This window comes from Anneissia japonica, unplaced genomic scaffold (genome assembly GCF_011630105.1).
Source record: "Anneissia japonica isolate Jap-2015-1 unplaced genomic scaffold, ASM1163010v1 scaffold1812_len1207588_cov181, whole genome shotgun sequence".
Classification (NCBI taxonomy): domain Eukaryota; kingdom Metazoa; phylum Echinodermata; class Crinoidea; order Comatulida; family Comatulidae; genus Anneissia; species Anneissia japonica.
Window position 1 is genome coordinate 463,107 of NW_022726379.1, and position 22,642 is coordinate 485,748.

Sequence of the window (22,642 nt, forward strand, 5' to 3'; positions counted from 1 at the left end):
GGTCGTATCATTTAAAAATGACTTAATTTATACATTCAACAATATCTCATTTTCATCATCATTATATCAATCACCTTCAAAAATATAAAAATCATATTAGCTCCATATGAGTACAACAAATTCAACATCACAGCTGAGTAGCATGGAGGCTCAATATATCGTTTTATGTATAGAGGTACTTTATAGACTCCATAGCACCTCACCAGCTAAGGCACACTCCAATACCTCTACAACACCATTAGCTCTAATTCAGTGTATATTTCATTCCATCACCACCAACTGACCTCAGTGGCAACACATCTTAATTGCACTTGCAAATCCTGCAACACCACAAATTATGGGTTTTAGAAATTTGTTAAGTATAAGGCTCAAATTGACACTTTTTCGGGGCGACCACACATAAAACCATCCACCCCATATACCCATTCAAATATCTTGCTTGCAGGATGAATTCTTTTACTTTTCCAATTTCCAAACCAACTATATTATATTTGGTGTTGGTTTTTTAAAATTATACAGCTATTAACTGGTAATCCACACATTCTGAACTGATCATTTCCGGCCCTGTCATTGTGGAATGATGTGAACATGAAGCTAGTATAAGTTGCCTATTTATACGTCCATAAGCAATTCAGCACAATGACGCTGCCAGTTATGGGTTATTCTTTACCCTACCTTTAGGAGGGACAATGTATACTCCTGTTACTTGCATATATACTGTATTATTACTAATGGTTGATGATCAATTTGGCCAATATATCAATATGACATTTATAGCCAATGGTAAATGTAGGGTAGACAACATTGTTATTAATAAAGAAGAGGCCCCCAAAATGAGAATGCAGGGAAAAATGCATCATAAAAGCTCAAGATATTTATGTTTTCAACGGGCATAAAGCATCAAAAAGCAGGCTCACAATTAATTATTATATAAGCTTGTGAAAGAGGTAATTAACCAAATGGGACTTGCCATGCTAAGATCAGCACCAGTGACCAAAATATTAAGAAAATTGGCTTTTTAACATAATCATATTCTCCACATTGTAAGCTTTAAAAATATAGGTCATTTATGAGGATCGACTTACTATTGCCTAAGTCATGAGTAAAATCAGCAGCTTCTCAGTACTATTATTATGAGACATTTATATGCTAATTACTCAGTTTAATGATAGTACACTGGTTTTGGAATGGCAAGCCTCAAATATTAAAACATACTCTATTATTGTCAGACATTATTATAAATTTACCTATTGATCATGAGACCTAACTACCTGGATGGTTAGTAGATTGTACAAACCAAGTATTTAAATGGCTGATGTAGTAGCATTGGTGGTTGCAATCATGTTGATCACGTAATAATCATGGAAGTACATCAATACGCACACAGGTTGACCAATGATTAGAGAGATCCACACAGCTGAGTTGCCATATGCTCCGTGAAAGAATTGTGATGTAATATATTGAAAAGGAACCTGTGTAAGATCACTTAGATTTCAATTTCAAATTTCATTGCTTGCTTCAAATGCCATCAACATGGCCGGCGGAACTCGGGAAGATCGGAAAGAAATGCAAGTAAAGAAAGAGGTAAGAAGGAGAGGGAGGGGACAGAGAGTGTTTATCCCATCCCCAACCAATAAATTTTCATGTTGGCAGACCTGGGGTAGGGGTCAGGGGTCCTGATCCCCTTCTCCCTTGGGCAAAAACAAAATTTAAAAAAAAAAAAGAATTCTAGACCTACTTTGCAGGACCCATGAGCTGAATTTTTGTTGTTGTTACAGTAAGAAAATTATAAGTTCGGAAAGGAAAATTTACCTGACCGTTTTTAAGAGGGGGGAATGGGGTTTTTTGGAAAATGTTGACCCCCAAAATTTGAACCCAGATCCCCTGATTCATATTACCATTCACAGAATTTGGGGGTGACCCCCCCGCCTACTCCCAAATTTGAAAAATGTTCCGCCGGCTGTGATCACGGCATCTATAAGCTTTAAATTTCTTTTACGTATTCTCAGGTAAGAAATAATTGATAATTTAAATACAATATACTATGAAACAAAATATGATTTGGTTGTTCTTAATGTCATTGGTGTTACCATGGTAATCAGAGTTGTTGTTAGCTTTTGCTATGCTGCTGTGATGGCCATGTTTGACAATTTTTTTAATAGTATAAATTATATTGTGCTGATAATAAAAATGAAGTACAAAAGTTGAATTGAATTGAATTAAGTATTTTAGAGTCTTCCGAGTGTCTCCCCCCCCCCACGGCCCCCATTGTCAAACCACAACTTTATTATTGTAAACGATTCCATCAGTTGACAACAATTAGAACCTGAGGAAAATATTGCCACAATGGGATATGGCTTGTAATGAAGACATAATAGCATTGCAATAGAACCAAAATGTAAGATGACCTTTTAAAGCTGTGGTTGTCAAAATAGTATTTTTCTGTGATTGATTGAATGACAAAACTGATTGATATAAACTTACTTGTGCCATCATGCCAGCAAAAGCCCACAGTCTGAACATGTGCAATGGAACACTCACAAGGTACTGTAAACAAGCAAAATATACATAATAATACTGTATATATAATTTCTGATACTATCTTGAAGGATTCATTGATTTTATGTCAACATCATTATGAATGAGTCATTTTAATTTACATAATCACCATTATAATGCACTATAGGTCTACCAATCTTATTTGTATAATTATAGTACATGCAAGATCTTCTCAGACTTTGCTCATCCACTTGTTCCTGAGCACTCAGATCAACTACAAGTTCATCAACTTTGTTTGTTCCTGGGTGGCGTTTGAAAACATATGGTAAGAGATCATTTCGTGTTGTGGCTCCAAAAATGTGAAATGCACTACCTGTTGAAGTTCGTGAATCTGCATCAACTGACACTTTTAAGAAGTGACTCAAAACTTTTCTATTTGCCTCTTTACAACTACTTTTTTCTTCATTTTTTTCAAATTCTCTGTTTCACCTCGCTAGCTAGTGTTGTTTGGTCCAGGTTAGAAGGCACCTGATCCCTGAAAAGATCAAGACTTAACCAATGCTAACCAGAGTACATAACCACAGATCTTCGGTTGGCAGTGAAGGTGTAACCCCATACTTCGGTTTGGGTGCTAGCTTGGTGTTTATTGTTTTTTTTTCTTGCTTTTTTCTTTGTTTTCTTGACTAAAATATAGTTGAGCGCATAGAGACCTTGTTTATTTGCGCTATATAATTCCATCTATTATTATTATTACAATTAGGCCTATATGAAATTGGTGCTACCTTGTTTAAAAATTTCTTTATCAGCCCCTGTTATTTTTCACATTATTTTTATTATTGTTATTATTATTATCATCATCATTATTATTATTATTATTAATTACTTAAATTACCCTTGCAATAATTGTCATCATCATTATTATTAATATAAACTGTCAATATGAGTCTTTTTGGTGTGAAGTTGTTTTGATAGTCATGATTAGAATCCAGGACAATGGATTAAAATGAGCATTTAAAGCTCTTAATCTACAACTCCATCCAGTGGTCCCAAGCCTCCTGTTGGTCACAGGGTATCCAAGAAATCAAGATGGCCTCTTGCACTTCCAAAAGAAAGCAAAAATCTCTTGGAAACCAATTAATTCATTATATTTACTACTGTATTATCAATTCGTCACCATTTTCATGAAGAGACACAAACTTCAATTTTGACCAAAAAAAATGTTTTGAGAAAAACATGTATGAAGTGGACTACTTCACAAATTCATAAATTTCACTATCAAGATAACAAAATTAAACTTTTTTTTTTCTACATATGCTTAAAGATAAAGAATTAAACAATTCAAATGTTCAATTTATTTTTCTTTTCTTAACTTTAATTAACCTGTTAATTGGTGTGTGAAGATTGTGTCTCTTTGTGAAAACGGTACACGCTCCCGTTGTTAAGGCACAAACTTGCACAAACTGTATTTTAGCTATCGTTTAACTGTTGTAGTCAAGGGCGAAAACACTCCGCATGCACCTTTTTAATAACCAACTGAAAGTTTGTCTGTTCGTGAAAACGAAAAGTCCATTTTTCCCAGAAGTGGCTTCTTCCAACTTGAGACCCCTATCTATCTGACTGGAATGAAATGAACATGAATGTAGACTAACCTCATGAAAGATAGCTGATAACAAAAAGACAGCAATGGCAGCCTGGATAGCAGAATAGCCTCTCCTCCTCATGGGTGCATATATGTGTCTGAGAGGAAAAAAAAGCAATTATGTAAAAGTCATCTAATGGATAATATATATTTGTTTAAAATGAAATGTCTATGATAGTTTACCAATAAGTTACAGTACTTCATGATTTTCCACCATGGTTTAACTTTCGATGGCCAAATTCAAATGAATCAAGTTCTTTCTATTGTTTGGTTTCTGGTGGTAACATACCTACAATGGAATCAGTATCCCATATTATATTTTCTTGTTCATAAATGCAAAGCAGACACCCACCAGAAGAATCATGGATTACATCACATTTTTCTTAAAAACAATACAAATAAGGATTATAAGAATTCTCAGAGTTTAAAATATAAATTAATGAAGAATTATAAGATGCAGAAATTAACTTGCTGAACCTAATTCCTCCATGTTTTTAGTAAAGGTACCATACCAAGTTGAACCATTTTTGCATATTTGTAATCAACACAAAGCAGAAACCTACCAGGCAAAACTCATGGATCACATACAAATTACATTTAAACAATGTGTTAAAGAGTTAAGAGTGCTAGCAGACATTAGAAAATAAATAAATGCAACAAGTATAAGATATGCAGACACTAACATTAAACAAGAAACAAGTCATAGTTATTGCTTAACTAAAAAAAATTAGCTAATAAGGGCTGTGATATTATGGACAGGAATTCTGTCCGCAGCACCCAGTTTTCACATTTGCGTTAACGCTTTTACAATTGATAGTTAGTGATAGCAAGCATACTGGACTTTAGCAAGCAATTTAGTCACATCTCTCTGGGCAGATGATGTGCCTAGGCTTGAAGATGTAACAATGTTTGGTCTCCAAATTGACAGTTTTGGGTATGCCTTCGCTTGCTGACATCAGTACTACTGTCTACCATGATTCTCACAATTGAATCTACAAAATCACTCGAGCTTCATGGAAGTACTACATATATCTCAATGTGGTTGGCTTACATTTTCATACATCTTGTAGACACGTTTTGTCACAAAAAAACTACAAATGCCGTAATTATAGTAAAATATCACTTTGCTTGATGATGGGCAAAAAGCTTAGAAGCATATAAACACTGCACAATATGGTGTATTTTTATAGCGCACATCTTATGTACTTAACATCTCTATGTACTTAACAATTCTTATCAATTTTTTTTATTAATACAGCTAAGTCGAATCCAAAATGCCATTGAAAAATTGTTTGACTTAGATAAAATTCGTCTTACAGATTGTTAATTAATGGAAAACATAACAATTTGGCATGGAAACTAAGATGGACTTAGAAATTATTCAAGTTAGGCAAAGTCGAATTTAGCAAGTTCAACTGTATTATCACAATTACCACCACCACCATATATTTCCAAATCACTTGATGGGGAGCCACTGCATATAGACACTTTGTTTGATTTTAGCAAAGCATTTACTAAGGCTAATCACACTAGAAAGTTGTATCATTATGGTATACTGTACAGGGTAAAGTATCAAATTGGTTCCTCCCTATTCTATCAGGTGGGGTTCCTAGTCTGTACAGCATTTGAGTTTCGTCTTGGGGGCAATACTGTTAAACCTCTATGTCCATCGCCTCCATTTGGAATAGGTGCCTCTCTTCTGCAAAATGCCAATGACTCTCTCCTGTAATAAGATCACCAGATGATGAATGTGCTCTACAAATGATTTCTTTTTGTTAGTATAGTTTCTAGCACCAACAATGTGCCAATATAAATTAATCACTTTTTAAATGGCAATCCACAAGACAAATCACTATACAAGATGCTATACAATAAAGTTTTTCATTTTTTATTAAGACATCACTGCAACTGATGAAGCCAGCATAAACTGCTGACGTAAGCTTGTGTACTAAATAATTATACACTTCCCTACGTAAGAACAGGTTATAAAACCTTTAAATTCTTCACCCTCACCACAGTAAGAACATACACTAAAATATTTATGGAGTAAAATGACAAATAACAAATTAAGATGATTTCTGGTCTCTGTTTTTGAAGATGGCATAGTGTCTGGTTTGTGCAATCTTATTTTTCCATTTTGCAAGTTTTATAATCAAAAGTTTTACATTTTCACTTCAACATTATCGTCAACTCACACCAACACTTCGGATTTTAGGCTTTGAAATACGATTGACAACAAAAGAATAGTATTTCAATTTTTTCTTATATCCCTTTTGTTTGTTTATTATTGTACTTATTTTATTGTCGCACCCGAGAACAACTCAGTACTTTTCCACGTCAGGTATGGCAAAATTATACCTATACATGTTTCTCCTGACGCAAATCCAGTTATTGTCTATTCCATCACGACAATAACAATTACTATTATTTTATTGTTACCTGATATTCCCACCATAAAACAATAACTTCAATATACAATACCATAACACTCTTTAGTGCCTCCACCCTACCTGGGGTTTTAGGTAGTAATGTATCAGAACCAAAACCACAATATCATTTTAAAAAAACTTGTACCTTTTGGCCCACCTGTGGACAGGTATGTTCCAATTCTTCCAGAAATAGTCAACTGTTTCAGAATTCCTAAGAAAAATATATGTTACAATTTTAATACAGTTTTATGTATTACTTTATTTACTACTAGTACTAACAATAAAAACAAAATAATAAAAATAATAATAGAAATAATAATCTATACTATAAAGCACAATGACCTGAATTTTGTTACCTTAAAATGCCCTTAAACCGCTGAAGGGATTGAAATGAAATTTGGTACACTTATAGAGATCATTTAAACACATTATTTCATACACTACTGTATATGCATAAAAAAAAATCCGACATAGGGCAGTGTTAAATGATATATCTCTATATTAAACTATGGTAGGCCTTGGTGTCATCTACATTTGGGTTATAATTTTCTTGCACTTGAAACTAGCACATTTTAAAACCTAGAACTAAAATCCAGAATCCGAAGAAAAAAAATTAATTGATATGTTGTACAAATAAATTTTCTAAGATATTGTAGGGTCAGATTTTTAAAGAAAAATTGAAAACAGCTAATAAAATACACATTTTTGAGGTTTTGTAATTAAATGTTTTATACTGTATGCCAATAATAATTTTTTTGGTTATATTTTCTACTACAAGGTTGATTTTTACACTACACTCGTCAATATTGAAGATTTTAAATAAGAACTAAATTTAGTTCGGTTTGTTACCACACCCAGCTGCTGCAAATAATGGAAAATAAATTTTTTTTTTATCTTTGACCTCCACTCAATCAAATTTCATCACAAAAACATTTTTTACATTTAAAATATCTAAAAAAAAAGATTTTAAAAATTTGTAAAAATTAAAACTTGGTGGAGCTAATTACATGGGGTGTAAATTATATAAAAAAAAAGTGTTGCTTTTCAGCCTTCGTAGAGGACATATTGATGCACTTTGACCTAAACAAAAATGTTGGAACGTCTGACCTAAGTGGATGTAACACTGCTAGTCTACTTGAGAAAGCAAACGAATCATTCGCGAGACATAGTGAGTAAATAATATTTTCTCTGTTTGAATCAACAAAAAAGAAAATCTAAATAAATTACATTATTGGAGCCAAATGAAATTATTGCAAATCAATAATAAAGGTTAGAAGTCACTATGGTACTAAAGCAAAAATCCATTGAACCATGGTCATGTAATCAGTTTAAAAATGTTGCAGTTGAAACTGTTACCATATGTAGAGTTGCTATCTACAAAACCAAATCAAGGTAATCAATGCTTCAATAGAAAATTATGACATGATGCTGTACTGTTGTATTGCCATTTCAGTACATGGTGAACAACTTACCACCAATCTCTGTAGAACTCTCTATCTGCAAAACAAATCAGTTCCCCAATCAAATTAAGTAACGAGTGGAAGAAACAGTAGAAAAACAGGAGCCAGATAAAGTGATTTGGAATCTGTAAAAAAGAAAATCATAAAAAAATTACATATCCTTAAATTTCATTTTTTTTTTAAATTTCCATTTTCTATTGTATACAATAAGAAAATCACATTTTAGTCCAGTTCCTAATGTACTTTTGTTAATTGTTTGTGAAGTGAAAATTATATTATATTGCAAAGAGAATAATGCACTGATTATGAAAACTAATGTTTACATATTTTCACAAGAGATTAAAGGTGCCCATATTGGATTTTAAAATGGGCACCTATATAAACATGTGTTAATATCTTTCAACCACTGGTTTTGGTTTAAGTTTTGAGTTGCTAATATATATGCTTCTATTTGCTCTAAAGCTTTCTCCAAACTAAATAATTGTATGTCACAAATTACTGTGATATGCCCATATTTGGGTGTAATATGACATAACCATTGCCATATATGGGCACATCAAACAAATTTTTCACAAAATTTGATAGTGTGGACAGAGCTTAATAAAATATTGTTTTCTGAAAAATGACACGAGTAACATATTTGACCTCTGACCCTAGCTATTTTCACTGTCCATACCTCTATAACGGTTGGTCATACAAACTTCATTTTTTCTCAAATTGTTCATAATATACAGTTTCTATTTGCTCTAATGAAATATTTTCGTCATGGCTGAAAGTACCATATTTTACCTTTCACCCTAGTTACCAAAGATTATCCATACATCTACATAACTGTTGGTCATACAGATTTGATTTTGGTCTAAAATTGTTCATACAGGTTTCTATTTGCTCTAATTGAACTTATTCCTCAAACAGGACTGTCTTCTCAATTGAACAAACCATTAATTACAACATTTTGCAGACATCTGTATTTTCTGATTATAGAAAAAATAATCTTTGTATGAATTGCTATTTAGTATTCCAACCAGTGTTTAACCTGAATAGTTATCAAAACTTACAGCAAGTTTTAGAATCCTTTCAACCATTCTTTTAAGATCCATCTCCTAAAAAAAACATAAAATATTACATTTATATTTATGTGAACATTCAAAGATAGCTTGATTTAAATAATTTTTAGTCTCTTTTTTTGAGTTACAAACATTTAGAACACGTCTTTACTATTGTACCATACATACAATACACAAAACAAAAAAACAATTTTATAGACGGATTGTCGAACTATTAAGAATGTTTTTAAAACACAAATATATTTTCTAGGCTGTTTTCATTTTAACTCACATTAAATGGTTTGACAGCATTCATAACAGTTGGAACAATCCACTGCTGAACCAATCCCAGCATTAACTGGATCAAAAACACCTGTACAGATAAAATTCATTCTTGAAATTAGTTCAGCATTATATCAGTTAAAATCATCCTAACTTGCCCATTTTGAAGTAACATAAAAGTTACAAACTTGAACAAAGAAATTAGTGTATTAAAAAATGTCTACCCATCAGTTTACAGCGAAAAATGATAGAAACACTTCCAGTCACTGAAGTGTTTTATTATTTTTATTATAATTTTTTGGTTTAAAAATTAGGGTACACATTTTTAAATTCAAAAATGTTATGCCAAGTTAATAATTTGTATAGTATTGCAATATGAGCAAGTTTATTTCAAAATTATTTTTTATGATTTTTGACATTAGCAAGAATAATAATAATAATAATTGAGAATTTATATGGTGCAAATTATAAAACAATATTAAAATGAAATGTTTCCTTAAAAAATAATATTTTGATGTTAACTTTGAAAGTAGATATTGTAGAGGATTGCTTACACTGTAATGGTAGAGGTCGAAAATCTGAAAGATCTGTTGCCAAAGTGCAATATTACAGAGGTGGAATTTGACAGATTTGGTTATTTGACTGATATTGTTAGTCATGGTGAGATTTTCATCAAGATTTTTAACAATGGATGAAAAATAAATAATGGAGTTATGAATTAATATTAAAGATATATTGATATTAGATTTAATGTTATTTGAACCAAAAATGATGAATTGTGATTTGTCACCATTTAAATGGAGCATGTTGATGGATAATCATGAGTGAATTTTTGGAAATGCAGTTTCTGAAATATATTTTCTGTATATATCACTGTGACTGTAGTTTTGTGCATGGGCCTATTTATTGGCCTTTAAATCCTTGATGTCAAATCAAGTTTGTAACATAGTCGCTCGGTGGCTCTTTTATACCTATGCACAACCTGACTTTCCATTATCAAAAACGTGTTAGCTGATGAAAAGCAAATCTGTTGTTCAGAATACTACTTCTGAGATTCACCCTTTTATTTGTTTTAAAATAGATCATACTCACAATTTCAATGATTCTTCTGATAACAAAACGCTTTCTGATTCTTGCTGAGCGGGGAAAATTCAGCTCATAACAGAGGGTGGGAGCACAGAGGAAGTAATACATATCTGAAAATCAAGATGGCAATATACTGAATCCTTTCTGGAATTTTAAAAAAATAGATTTTTAAGAAAAGCATTCTCTACACTTCAACTTTACCAACAAATTTTCTGCTACATATACCTCATATTGTTTAATTATAATAATATAATTAATTCAACTTGTTTTTCTTGTTACAACAGGGTAATAAAGAAACCACATACTTTTTCTACAATTTTTTTTCCATTCTCATCCAACAATGATTAACTCATCAATTACAGAATGGACAATGCTGTATAAACCAAGTCTCTATATGAGGCTTAGGGAGTGCAGTTGTTTAGCGACGCGAAAGCGTCCTGCTGTTACAGGAATTGAACCAAAGACCCTGGGATTAGAAGGCAAGCACCTTAACCACTAAGCTACATAACTCAAGGGAGTTAGAGAAATCTAAAACAAGCATTCATTTAGTCATGATTTAATTACACATTATATTGATAATACAAAGCACATCTGTCGATAAATAAATTGGTTATAAATTCATTATTCTCTTGAAATACTGAAATAAAGAGAAGTTGAACTTAGCATTTGCAATTTCAGTTACCGGTATTTGAATATAGAGTATGAAGAGTTTGAAGAATGAGACAGACTTACCTTTTAAGTTGATATTATCTGGATATTTGACTACTGTTGAATCAACTTTTGGAATGTCACCATTCACTAAAAGAAAATGTAACAACAATAAATTCATGAAAACTAATTATTACCCCAGAAACATAAATTAAACACAATAATAAGGCATTAGTGGTAGCACTGAACTGTGAAGATCAGTACAAAACAATGGTCCTTCATTCAAATGTAGTGCTGTTCCAATCCAAGTTACACAAGTGTAGTCTTTGGATAAGATGTTTAAAGCCATTTTCCCATGTGCATTATAGCCAATGTGCATGTTTAAAGAATGCAGTACACTCTTCAGAAAAGAGTAGAGGATTCTCCTTGGTTTACTGTCCAATGCACCACCAAAAGGCCCCAACTGAAACCAAGTCGCCAACATTTGTTGGGATATCATTTGTTACTCTTGTCTGTCCAAACTAACATTGATAAGTTGCGATAGATTCATTGAAATACTCATCGAGATGTGGTTTTCAGAACCAATTAGATATATCTTCAGATAAAAATACCGAATTTGATACAACACATTTATTAAAAATGGTGAAAATACTAGTTTTGTATGCATGACGCAATCATCAATTGAGTTCTATTAAAAACCATCTTTTGCAAATGTGTAGTTCGGCAGCACCAAAGCGATTTGATAACGGACAAGAGTGTGTGTGTGTGGCGAGAGATTGGTATTGGATGATGAGCGCAACATTCATTAAAATGCAAATATGTATTTTGGCAACAACAGATATAACGATATAATTTTGATGCACCAGAACCTAAATTTTGTATGACTACTACTTTAATACATACATTTATCAAAGTGTCTCAAATAAACTGATTGACGTGGTTGCTCTTTGATGACTGACATGTTCAGCAACCACGTGATCGTAAAGAAGAGAAGATGACGAAAGGCATATTGAGTGACCACATGATCATCCAGAAGATGAGAGACCAGGCGTGCATGTTAATAACAACCTTCCTAATCTTCTCTTTTTCTTGCACTTTCAAATTTTAATACGAAGCAACGAACGTCCATTGTTTGATTGTACATTGGTCGGATGTATTGTTAACTTTTAAATACTTTAGGCCTAAGTCCCCTGAGGTGAAATCTCCAATATGAAATCCCAATAGAAATTACAGTACCAGCCAAATTTAAAGTCTTTGCTTAAAATATAGGAATGGTATTGGTATTATTAATAATTTATTTTTTTATTTATTATTTTATAGTCCTTATCCAAGAAGACAAGTTACACCACCAGAATCATAGGTGAGCATGCCACTCGAACCACCGCTGATATTATAGTTGCAACTCCCCTGCTTGAACCACTTGGCCAATATTATTTATTGAATTGATGATTAAGGTTTTTCATAAAAATCATTTAAAAAAAACATTTCAATGTTAATTAAAATCATTATGTCGAGAAGGATTCCTTGAAATAATATTGATGAGCAGGTACCTACCATCATTTTGTTCTTTCTCAGCAAGGTCTTTTTCTTTTAACATTTTCTTTAATCGGGGTGCAGGTGTACTGGCTCCTCTCTTACGACGCCATTTGGTGCGTTTGGCTTCACGGCACCATTTGTTGACAATATGGTATGAGATAAGCTTCAAGAATGCCTGGGTATATATGCCAAGTGCAGCGAATGAGCCAACTAAGAGAAGCATACCAATGTTAATTACAATTACTTGACTTTGTATTGATTTTTGTATTTCAAAATTTACAATATTATACTATTTATCTAATTATTATTACCATTAACTATTCTTTATACAGAGAATATTTAGTAATCATTGACAAGCTAATGAACGCAGACAAGGGCTTATTAACTTAGTTTCTGTGACAAAGCTTTCGTGAGGATGCCACTTAAGCATAACTGCTTAAGAAACCATTTGCACTGGTTGCAAAATATTGAAAATTGTAAGTGATAATTTGAATTTTGAGTTTGAACATTTTCTAATACATTGTAACATGTATATTAACTCAGCTATTGCTGTGACAAGGCTAATCCTGAGGGCATCATTTACAGCTACTGTACCTGCTTTAGAAACCACTTGCACTGGTTACAAAACATTGAAAATTTTAAATGATAATTTCAATTTTGAGCTGGAACATATTACCTAATACATTGTAACTTGTAATTCTTATAAATTTCTTCGAAAACATTAAAGATATTTTTAAAATTACATTGTTGTGTTATTTCTGGCAATTCTGTGACTGAGAGAGGCAAACTTAGTTTCTCAGTGGATTTGACTTCTACAAATTTACATAACAAAATAAAAATTGTTTAAAAACCTATTTTTTTTTTTTGTAAATTCATCATAGTGCATTTATGAACTACTTGCAATGAAAGCTCTGATTATATTGAATTGAAGGATGGACAGTAAAACTACAATTAATTATACAGAAGGTCATCTTAGAAGTCAAATGTCAACATATGTGGTTCTCACCTGGATTTGGTCTAAAAATCGTAATAACAATAACTGGACATATCACAATGGTTAGAATGTTTAGAGTCTTTAGGATAAATCCGAGATGTTCTGAAATTATATCCTGTTATACACAAAATAAAAGTTTGTATTGAAATTAGGCATTGTATTAATCAATTCAAAGTACAATATGTTCTGAGAAATGATAAAGATGAATGCCTTCCAATTCCAAGCTGCAGAGGTCATGAGACCTGATAACTCACTTCCAGAGCCCAATAATGAGACTTAAGCTGGGCACACATTGTGCAAGCAGTCATCGGCCATCATGATTCCATCAAGGATACAACGTGACAGGTAGTTTGCAAAGAATGTATTTTTTATGACAATTCGCTCAGTCACCCCCCCCCAAAAATCAGTAGGCAGCATTATGTCATATTATACTATTTTTAAATAATTATTATTATTATTGGAATATAGGTAAGATCAAGTAAAGAAATTAAAACTAAATCCTTACTCTATATGTTAGACAGGGATTTACTGTAAATCTGATATTCCACACATGCAACTAATATCAATGAATACAGAATCAAAATAGAGCACATTACACTTGTTGTAAGCGTAACCAAATGATACTCCCTTCTACACAGATATGAGAGGAGTTTGGTGAGTTAAGTAGTACCTAGCAGTTTGTTTATCTGTGTTCCAGAAGTAACAATTCCTTCATAGAGGGCAACAGTTCCTATTTTTAGAAATGAATGCATCCTAATATCATGCGTGGGGTGCACTTCCCTAATACAGCCGAATGCAGCAGACACACTTTATGACAACGATGGGGAAGTCCATTGTTACCAGGGGAGTGACGTATTTACAAACAGGACTGTCCTCTCTTTCGCGCACAGTATAACACTTTTAGGTACGAATACAAGATGTGTAACTTACATACACTACAATATTCAATTTTAGTTATTACTTGTACATGACAAGGCCAAGAAACATATATAAAATGAAAAAAATATATTTGGGTTTATATTTTCTAGAAGCTACATCACCCACAAAATTAGATAAGTTGTGAAATAATGCCAAGTATTGTATTGTCTTTCAGCATCTACAGTCGTTTTTTTTTTCTTTTTTTAAGTAGACAAGACAATCAAACATCTTGACACCATATATAAATTTATACAGATAATAATAGTCACATTGTTTGAACTTTGAAGGCTTGCGAGGCAAAATATTAGTAAATTAAATGCTAGTGGTACATCACATAGACAGTTCTGAAAAGATCTGTTGTTTTTGTTGAGAATGTCCCGACGTTTTGATTGAGTTACTTCAATGGCCATCATCAGAAGAATAATATCTGCAGAGTCCAAGCAGGGAAATACTGTACATATATGATTTGAAAGTTAGGCTCACTCAAAACATCGAGACATTCTCAACAAGGACAACAGTTCTTTTCAGAACTATCTACCTGGTGTACCGCAAGCATTTACTTTAATCTACAGGGTTCGAATTTCTTCAATATGCCCCATCAGCAAATTATTGAGGTGGGTTGTGGCTTTACGACAGCAATTTATTCTTCTACAGCAACAAGCTTCTTAAATTGTTTTAAGAACAGGCCTATTCTATAAAAGTACATTCATTACTAGGCCTGGATCAGGTAACTCGGCAGCAAAAATTGCTGTCGAGCCTGGGATTTACAACAGCAGTGGGGGGCCCTTTCTTCAGCAATTGCTGTGGGGAAATTCAAACCCTTAGTTATGGTACATATTTTACAAATGATTCATCAAACATTAATTAATAAAAATTAATTAATCAACTTACTTTTGATAGCAATTTTTCAATGCCAAGTGAAATGAAGACAAAACCATTAAGTACTGTTGAGATAATGATTTTTGAAAAGTATTTTGAATATTTCTCAGGTAAATTTTCAACTAAAACTTGACTGCATCATCACAAATTATAATTTTTTCCTTATGTCTCATCAAGGATTGACTTCAAAATATTTTTTTTTCTTATTACATATAGTTTTATAGATTTGTAAGGCAAACGAAATTGAACCTTGTCAAGTAACATTGAAAAATGCCTGTTGGTCGGTAATACCACACAGATTTTGAACTATATAAATATCAGTCTGATAGCATCGAAATACAGTCTGCAGCTGCACAGATTTGAAGAAAGAAAGATGAGGGCGTCCAAAAATCATGAAAAACGAAGGGCACACTTCCGAAAGAAAATTGTATCAGCTATACCATACTGAAACTTCTATTATAGTACTTTTATACAAAAGCATGGGGTTATGTTAATCAAGTCAAGTCATTTCATTAGAAATAAAAATTGTTGTAGTAGTACTTCAATTTTACTTGAGATGTACAAGTCTTTGAATTAAATTGCTGCAAAAAGAATTGTGCCCGTAAACAGATTAATTTGAGATTGACTGTTGATACTCACCACATATCAGTGATAAATTAGGCCAGCTATATGGATTTTTTAAAAATACTGAAATCCAAGAGATTGGATCCACCAAAATGCCATATCTTTTAAGAGAAAATAACATCAAGTACTGTAATCATATGTGTCATATCATTTTCTATTGTCAAATCAACAAGTTGCTGGGCCACGGTGGAGATTAATTTGCTCGCTAGAGACGCTGTTTGGGATTCTCTGATTTACATCATATGGGTATTAGTGGTGGGTGGATTGGACTGGATTGGATTTATTGGTTGCAAACACCAAGGATAGCCCATGATAGTTTACAAGACTTATTTCCAGTGGGGTCCTTCTGGTGGTAATTGGGCAGTACACAGGAAGACAATCCCCTACTCTTTCCAAAGAGTGTACTGTATTGGCCATAAATGCACACAGGACCAACGGCTTAAATGCCTCATCTGAAAGACGGTGCACTATTGTAACTTTTATTTCGGTCCTTCAGCTGAACACAAGTTGAGGCAGCAATGGGAATTAAACCGGGAACCTAGAGATCTCCACGGTTCAACACACTTACAGTGGTTACCACCAGATTAGCCAACTGAGCTAAGCTGCTCTCTCTTTAAGTGCTACTGCGCTAATTACACTGTGGCAACACATAAGCATAACATGAATGCAATGACCAGGGACCAGGGACCAGAGAATTTTGTACCTGCAGGAAGGTCCTACATAAACAACCAAAAATAAAAATAATGTAAATTACAGCATTCTGAGCACTATCATATCATCAACCCATTCACTTGAATAGAATCATTCATGGATAATCGTTTAGTTGGTTGAAATCTGGTATACCCACAGGCCCGTAGCCAGGGGGGGTTTTTATGGTTCGGGCGAACCCCCCTTTTCTAGCGAACCCCCCTGTTTTCTAGCGAACCCCCTCGAATTTTTGAATGAGTCCCACCCGTTTTTAAATTGTAGCCTGCATTACAAGCCTACATTCACAGGAATTGTCAGCTTCAGAAGTTCGGAGATTTAAATTAAAACGCAATTCCTTTACGATGGCACACATAAGGATGGCAAACATCGATAAAAACACGGCTGCCGTCTCAACTTTCACTGGCCTTTGGCTGAATGTTTGTAAGAAATGTACCAACCGGTAACGAAACCGTTTTGTCTCTTATACACATCTAGATGTGTATAAGAGACAGCTCTTTAAGTGCTACTGCGCTAATTACACTGTGGCAACACATAAGCATAACATGAATGCAATGACCAGGGACCAGGGACCAGAGAATTTTGTACCTGCAGGAAGGTCCTACATAAACAACCAAAAATAAAAATAATGTAAATTACAGCATTCTGAGCACTATCATATCATCAACCCATTCACTTGAATAGAATCATTCATGGATAATCGTTTAGTTGGTTGAAATCTGGTACACCCAGTTTTTGCAGGATTCAAAATTAGCAATAATTGGATCAACTTTCATTAAAATTCATTCTATTGAACCATACCACTTACTTGATAAGATTTTCCAACACCAGACGTGTATTCGACATTGCCTGCAAACAAATCAAATTTTTTAGTTAGAACATTGATTTTATATTTCATGGTGATGATTATTACAATAATAATGATGGCGGTATTTGTGATGATAATTATGATAAATGATAAAATACATGATGATGGCAGCAATGATAATGGTGTTGTGCCAACAACAATAATGATGATGCAGTGTTTAAGCTGTCATTAGCCAAATAGCCAAATCCTTAATACAAGCTGAATTTTGCTAAATATTTTCTTTCAAAATTAGCCAAAAAGTTAATGGAATTGAAGTTATTATTGCTTATATTCTTTAGTTTTGTCTAATCAAATTTCTGTTTGGCAAATTATTTTCATACCAAATTAGCCAAATTGCAAAATATTATTTTTGGCCAGCTTAAACTCTGATGATGATGATGACAATAATGATATGAACAACTGTAATGCTGTGTACAGCTTACCAAGAGAATGATGCATAAGTTGAGGAAGCCACGGTAATTGTCAAATCCACTGCCACTGCTCAGCAGTGAGTCTTGGGGTTTATGAAGGCTGTGAATCAAAAAGTCCACAATATGAAATTATTTTACTCTACTTGCTATAACACCAGTGGTACTGAGTACAATAAGAATTTGAATGCTTTCCTAATGAATTATTTCTTCAATACCTCAATCTGTCTATAAAATCAGATGCTCCACGACAAAAAATATACACTCACGGAATGTCTGGCTGCTTCTTTCTTTCCTGTTCCTCTTGTCTGACAGCATCGTCTATTTCGGTTGCAGAACCAACACGTCGCAGTTTGCTGCCTGAACGCTTACGATGCCGAAGATTTCGTTCACTTGTATCAACCTCTGAATCAGAAGCTGCCATATTTCTATGATCAGAATCATAAATTGAATTAGAGTTAATCAATTTGGAAGATACAAAAAGCACACTGACTTACCTACAAAAATAAATTCAGAAGCTATTTGTTAATTAACAGTTAAAGTTAAAGCCTAGTCTATAGTTTTTGAAATTCGGGAGAACTTGAACAAATTTGAGAGACCAGGAGATAGCATGTAAATTCAGGAGGGTTGGAACTTTGATACTGAACTGTGTGTAATTTACTTCAATCATATTAGAGAAAAAGGATGCAAAAACTGAGCAATAATTACAATTCATTTTAATAAATTATTTTATTTCATAACCCTGATGACTTGTGGCCAAGATGACTAGTGGCTGAGCTTACTTGTGGCCAAGCCAGCTTGTGGCAGAGTTGGCTTGTGGCAGAGTTGACTTGTGGCCAAGTTTACTGTGGCTGAGTTGGCTTGTGGCAGAGTTGACCTGCTTCCACTGGGTTAGCCTAGCCTAGCAGAAAGTTGGTAGCGGCCTAGGCCTAGTACTTGGGAACTTGTGTGGTTTGCACCTTGACTTAAGTAACACTCGGTCTCGCCTTACTACTACTAGTTACAGTATTACAGGATTTATACCCATTGGAGTAGGCCTACAGAGGCCAGGCCCCGGATAAGGCCCAGGTCCTAGGTAGGCCTAGTTAATCCTAAGGTCATCTGGGAAATGGCCTGGATCTGGTCAATGATTTTTTGACGACTGGCCTAGGAGAGGCCCCTAGGCCTAGGCCTAGGTCTACTTGTTGTTTCCAGGAGAGTCTTAGCCTAGTATTTTCTTTCTCTATGGCCTAGTGTGTAATTTCTGATTACAGTAGTATTTAATTTCCACAATCTACCTTCAGTGAAACGTTTCAATTCAAGTGCACTATTTAATTCAACGCCGTGGCTAGAGATACGGTACCGTATTTCTACTTCAATTTGCTAAAGGTACGGTAAATGGCATTACGTCACCATCACCCAATGAAGTGCCAGAATGTGCGTGACGTCATTTTTCAAGACTGGCATTATTTCACTCTGCCTGCGATGAGCGGTGAAACGAGAATGATGTACAGTTGGGAAACTATATAGAACATAAAAAATTACAATATTGTTTGACTTAGTACTGTTATCGATAAATAGGCTTATGGTTCCATTTAGTAAAGAGTTTCATTTAGCTAGGCCTATTTATAACCATTATCAAACAAGGACTGATTCCACCAAACTCTTGGCATGCTTCTAGGCCTTGCTTAAATTCTTCGCTTGGCGAAAAATCTAAGCAAGCCTGCTCGGCCTTGCTTGGATTCTGCTTTTTTTTCTGATGACATTGATCCATGGAGTTAAAAAATAATTATAACTCCATGATTGATCTGAGTGGCATAGGCCTATATCAGTCATTAACTTAGCCTAGTTCCTCCATCATCACAACGTCTGAACTTATAATCCCTACATCCCAAGGTTTAGTCCAAAAAGTTCGAAATAATACCACGCTTTACAATCCCATCAAAATATTCATACAATTTGAATGCACAAAACTTTTCGTAGGGCTAGACTTCGTCACTGTTATGGTACAGAATCTAGGCCTAGATCGAGAGAATAAGTTTCCCCTTTGTGATTATTACAATTGAGTCAAATTTTTCCAATAATTTTGATGCAGACCTTAATACTGTCATAGAAAAATAGGCGTACCACTCAATAATAAAGTCATGTCATTATAAAAAAATTAGGCTAGGCTTATGCTTATGCTATCATGGTTAACGTGTATTCGGGAATCTAAGAAGCAATATTTTTCAGTGGGCGTGGCCACCGAAAATAAATTCCACGCCCCCTCATATTTTGGTCGCGCTCGTCATGGATCTCGTCCTCTGATCATTTCTTCTAAAAGATTTAGACATAAAGAGATCTAGCATTTTGTCATGTGATCATCTCTTCTGTAAAATGTACATGAGGAGATCCAGGATCGCAACATTTTATCTTCTTTCCTACAGGATGTAGACATGACGAGATAATTATCTGGACATCTGGAAGGTCACTATAAGCTTCCGTCATGGCGAGCAGGGTTGCCAGATGGTCGCCCTGTCTCTTATCCACACCTAGATGTGTATCCGAGATGGGCAATAAATCTTTTCCTCTATTTTAAACTTCCTAAATTAAAGGGTGACGGGCTGAGGATGCCCCCGGCGCTATGTAGGCTCGAACTCCCCCCCCCCCCCCCCCCCATTTTGATATCTGGATCCGCCCTCGATGGATCCATATTTGCGATTTGGATTAAGGATGATGTACTGTTGTCTTTGTAAATTCTAAAATGATGATAATAATGAAATATTGTTTGAAGGTTCATGTTGAAGTAATGCTGACGGTACAGCGTAGCCTAGATAGGCCTAGTTCTGAAAAGATTTTTTTTTTAGAATGTCTCATTTGTTTGTTACTATCCAGGAAAGCAAACATATGAAGTTCAGATATATTTGATATAACAATTAAAATAACGCAACAAAACACAAAAGCCTTTATTTTCAAGGATGACGGTACAGCGTAGCCTAGATAGGCCTAGTTCTGAAAAGATTTTTTTTTTTAGAATGTCTCATTTGTTTGTTGATAAATGTAAGCCTACTATCCAGGAAAGCAAACATATGAAGTTCAGATATATTTGATATAACAATTAAAATAACGCAACAAAACACAAAAGCCTTTATTTTCAAGGATCATTAAAAGTTATATATATAAAACTACTGTCTTGTACTCTTGACTTTTCACTACTGGGAACTGCAAGAAAAAAGAACATTGTTTTTGAATAACCACATACTGTAAAATTATACTCAAACTAATTAAAATTTCTGAAACAATAACAATTGTAAAACTTAAATAATAATCATACTGAAAAATACAAAAAAGTATTATGTATAGTCAAGGATCGTAAAAAAGACAAAACAAATCATAATAAAACGCACAAAAAAAGCTCTATAAAAATAGAGAACCCAAATAGACCATGTGCGTACTTGGCGCTCCATAATACTGCGGCTGTTAATTGCAATCGAAATGCTTACAAACAATAAGGCGCGACCACTTCTAGCCCAAAAAGGGCCGAAACGACCCGGCCGAATCGACCCATGGCCGAAACCTGCTTGAAATTGGAGGTGTCATTGGACCCGAATGATCACATCGAGCATTTATAATATGCACTTCACATAAAGAACACTGTGCTACTATACAATTTATTTTATTTTATTCAATTCTCAACCAAAAGCGATATAAACTAGACTGGAACATAGGTCCTAGACAAAGAAACACAATATATGGTACAAATTTGTAATAGCCTGCTTCATAAAGTTTTAAACGAGGATAAACGTCATAAAAAATACATGTTTCATCCGAACAATTTAAATTATTAAATGTAACTGCTTATCTTTTAAATGATAAACTCTCAAGTACGTCAACTCGGCCAAACACGATACAGTACATCAAGATATTGGATTTGTCATCAGCGATATTTGGTTGTCCATGTTTAACCGGACCTAAACCAAATTTTTCCCGCCAAATCTTTCCCTCTACACTGGAAACTATGCCATTGTTTTTGGCTTTCCTTCCCCCAGCTAGAACAATGCCACTGTCTTGGCTTTCTAGCCACGCGGCTCCGCCCTTCTATTCAGACCGTGAATTTTAGCTTTTGTATAGCTTTTCACTGGTAGGCTCAGCCTTTGTTTAGTTTTCAACCAATCAGCAGCAAGTCTCATCACTCAAACATATAAGTATTTCCCTGTTTGAGATCTCTGCAGATATTATTCTCCTGAAGACGGCTGAAGCAAGTCAACCGAAACGTCGAGATATTCTCAACCAACAACAACAGTTCTTTTCAGAATCTACGTGGTGTACCGCAAGCATTAATTATATATTATACCGGTACTTCGCCATGCAAACCTTCAAACAATATTATTAATATTATTATTATTATTATTATTATTATTATTATTATTATTATTATTATTATTATTATTATTATTATTATTATTATTATTATTATTATTATTATTGTTGTTGTTTATTTCACGTTTTTTACTTTTATGACAAATTGTTTTGGCCTCATTTTGTCTGATTTTAAAGTTTTATTTACTTGAATGTTATACTGCTTTTATATTTTAGGCTATAACATATGGTTGGCCTTAATATTATGTTTGTATTTTGAAGGTTTATTTATTTGAATGTTTGTA

The 22,642-nt window shown here is 33.8% G+C and overlaps 1 protein-coding gene across 3 annotated transcripts; it reads right to left on the minus strand.

The window, feature by feature from the left end:
• Window positions 1-729: 729 nt before the first annotated feature.
• On the minus strand, window positions 730-19,380 carry LOC117113120 (diacylglycerol O-acyltransferase 1-like). 3 transcript variants are annotated; one of them, XM_033256364.1, is made up of 17 exons: window positions 19,298-19,380; window positions 18,290-18,448; window positions 18,036-18,123; window positions 17,554-17,594; window positions 16,056-16,141; window positions 15,429-15,481; window positions 13,632-13,734; window positions 12,644-12,835; window positions 11,174-11,239; window positions 10,448-10,551; window positions 9,366-9,446; window positions 9,086-9,130; window positions 8,040-8,152; window positions 6,713-6,778; window positions 4,149-4,236; window positions 2,485-2,547; window positions 730-1,472 (listed from the first exon to the last, which is right to left on the minus strand). In XM_033256364.1, the coding sequence occupies exons 2-17, from the start codon at window positions 18,442-18,444 to the stop codon at window positions 1,305-1,307; spliced, it is 1,512 nt and encodes a 503-aa protein (XP_033112255.1). In that variant the 5' UTR covers window positions 18,445-18,448; window positions 19,298-19,380; the 3' UTR covers window positions 730-1,304. The 3 variants fall into 3 exon arrangements, with proteins under 3 accessions (XP_033112255.1, XP_033112257.1, XP_033112256.1); XM_033256366.1 differs by having other exon boundaries at window positions 18,290-18,467; window positions 19,298-19,364; XM_033256365.1 differs by lacking the exon at window positions 19,298-19,380 and adding an exon at window positions 18,803-19,263.
• Between the last annotated feature and the right edge of the window lie 3,262 nt (window positions 19,381-22,642).

What these genes read in the sequence shown, in the direction of transcription:
- LOC117113120 (XM_033256364.1), bottom strand. Translation starts at nt 18,444, where the DNA reads ATGGCAGCTTCTGATTCAGAGGTTGATACAAGTGAACGAAATCTTCGG. An exon ending in TAATTTATCACTGATATGTG is followed by an intron (nt 15,482 to 16,055) that starts GTGAGTATCAAC and finishes TTATCTCAACAG; the next exon opens with TACTTAATGGTTTTGTCTTC. An exon ending in TGAGAAAGAACAAAATGATG is followed by an intron (nt 11,240 to 12,643) that starts GTAGGTACCTGC and finishes ATTTTCTTTTAG; the next exon opens with TGAATGGTGACATTCCAAAA.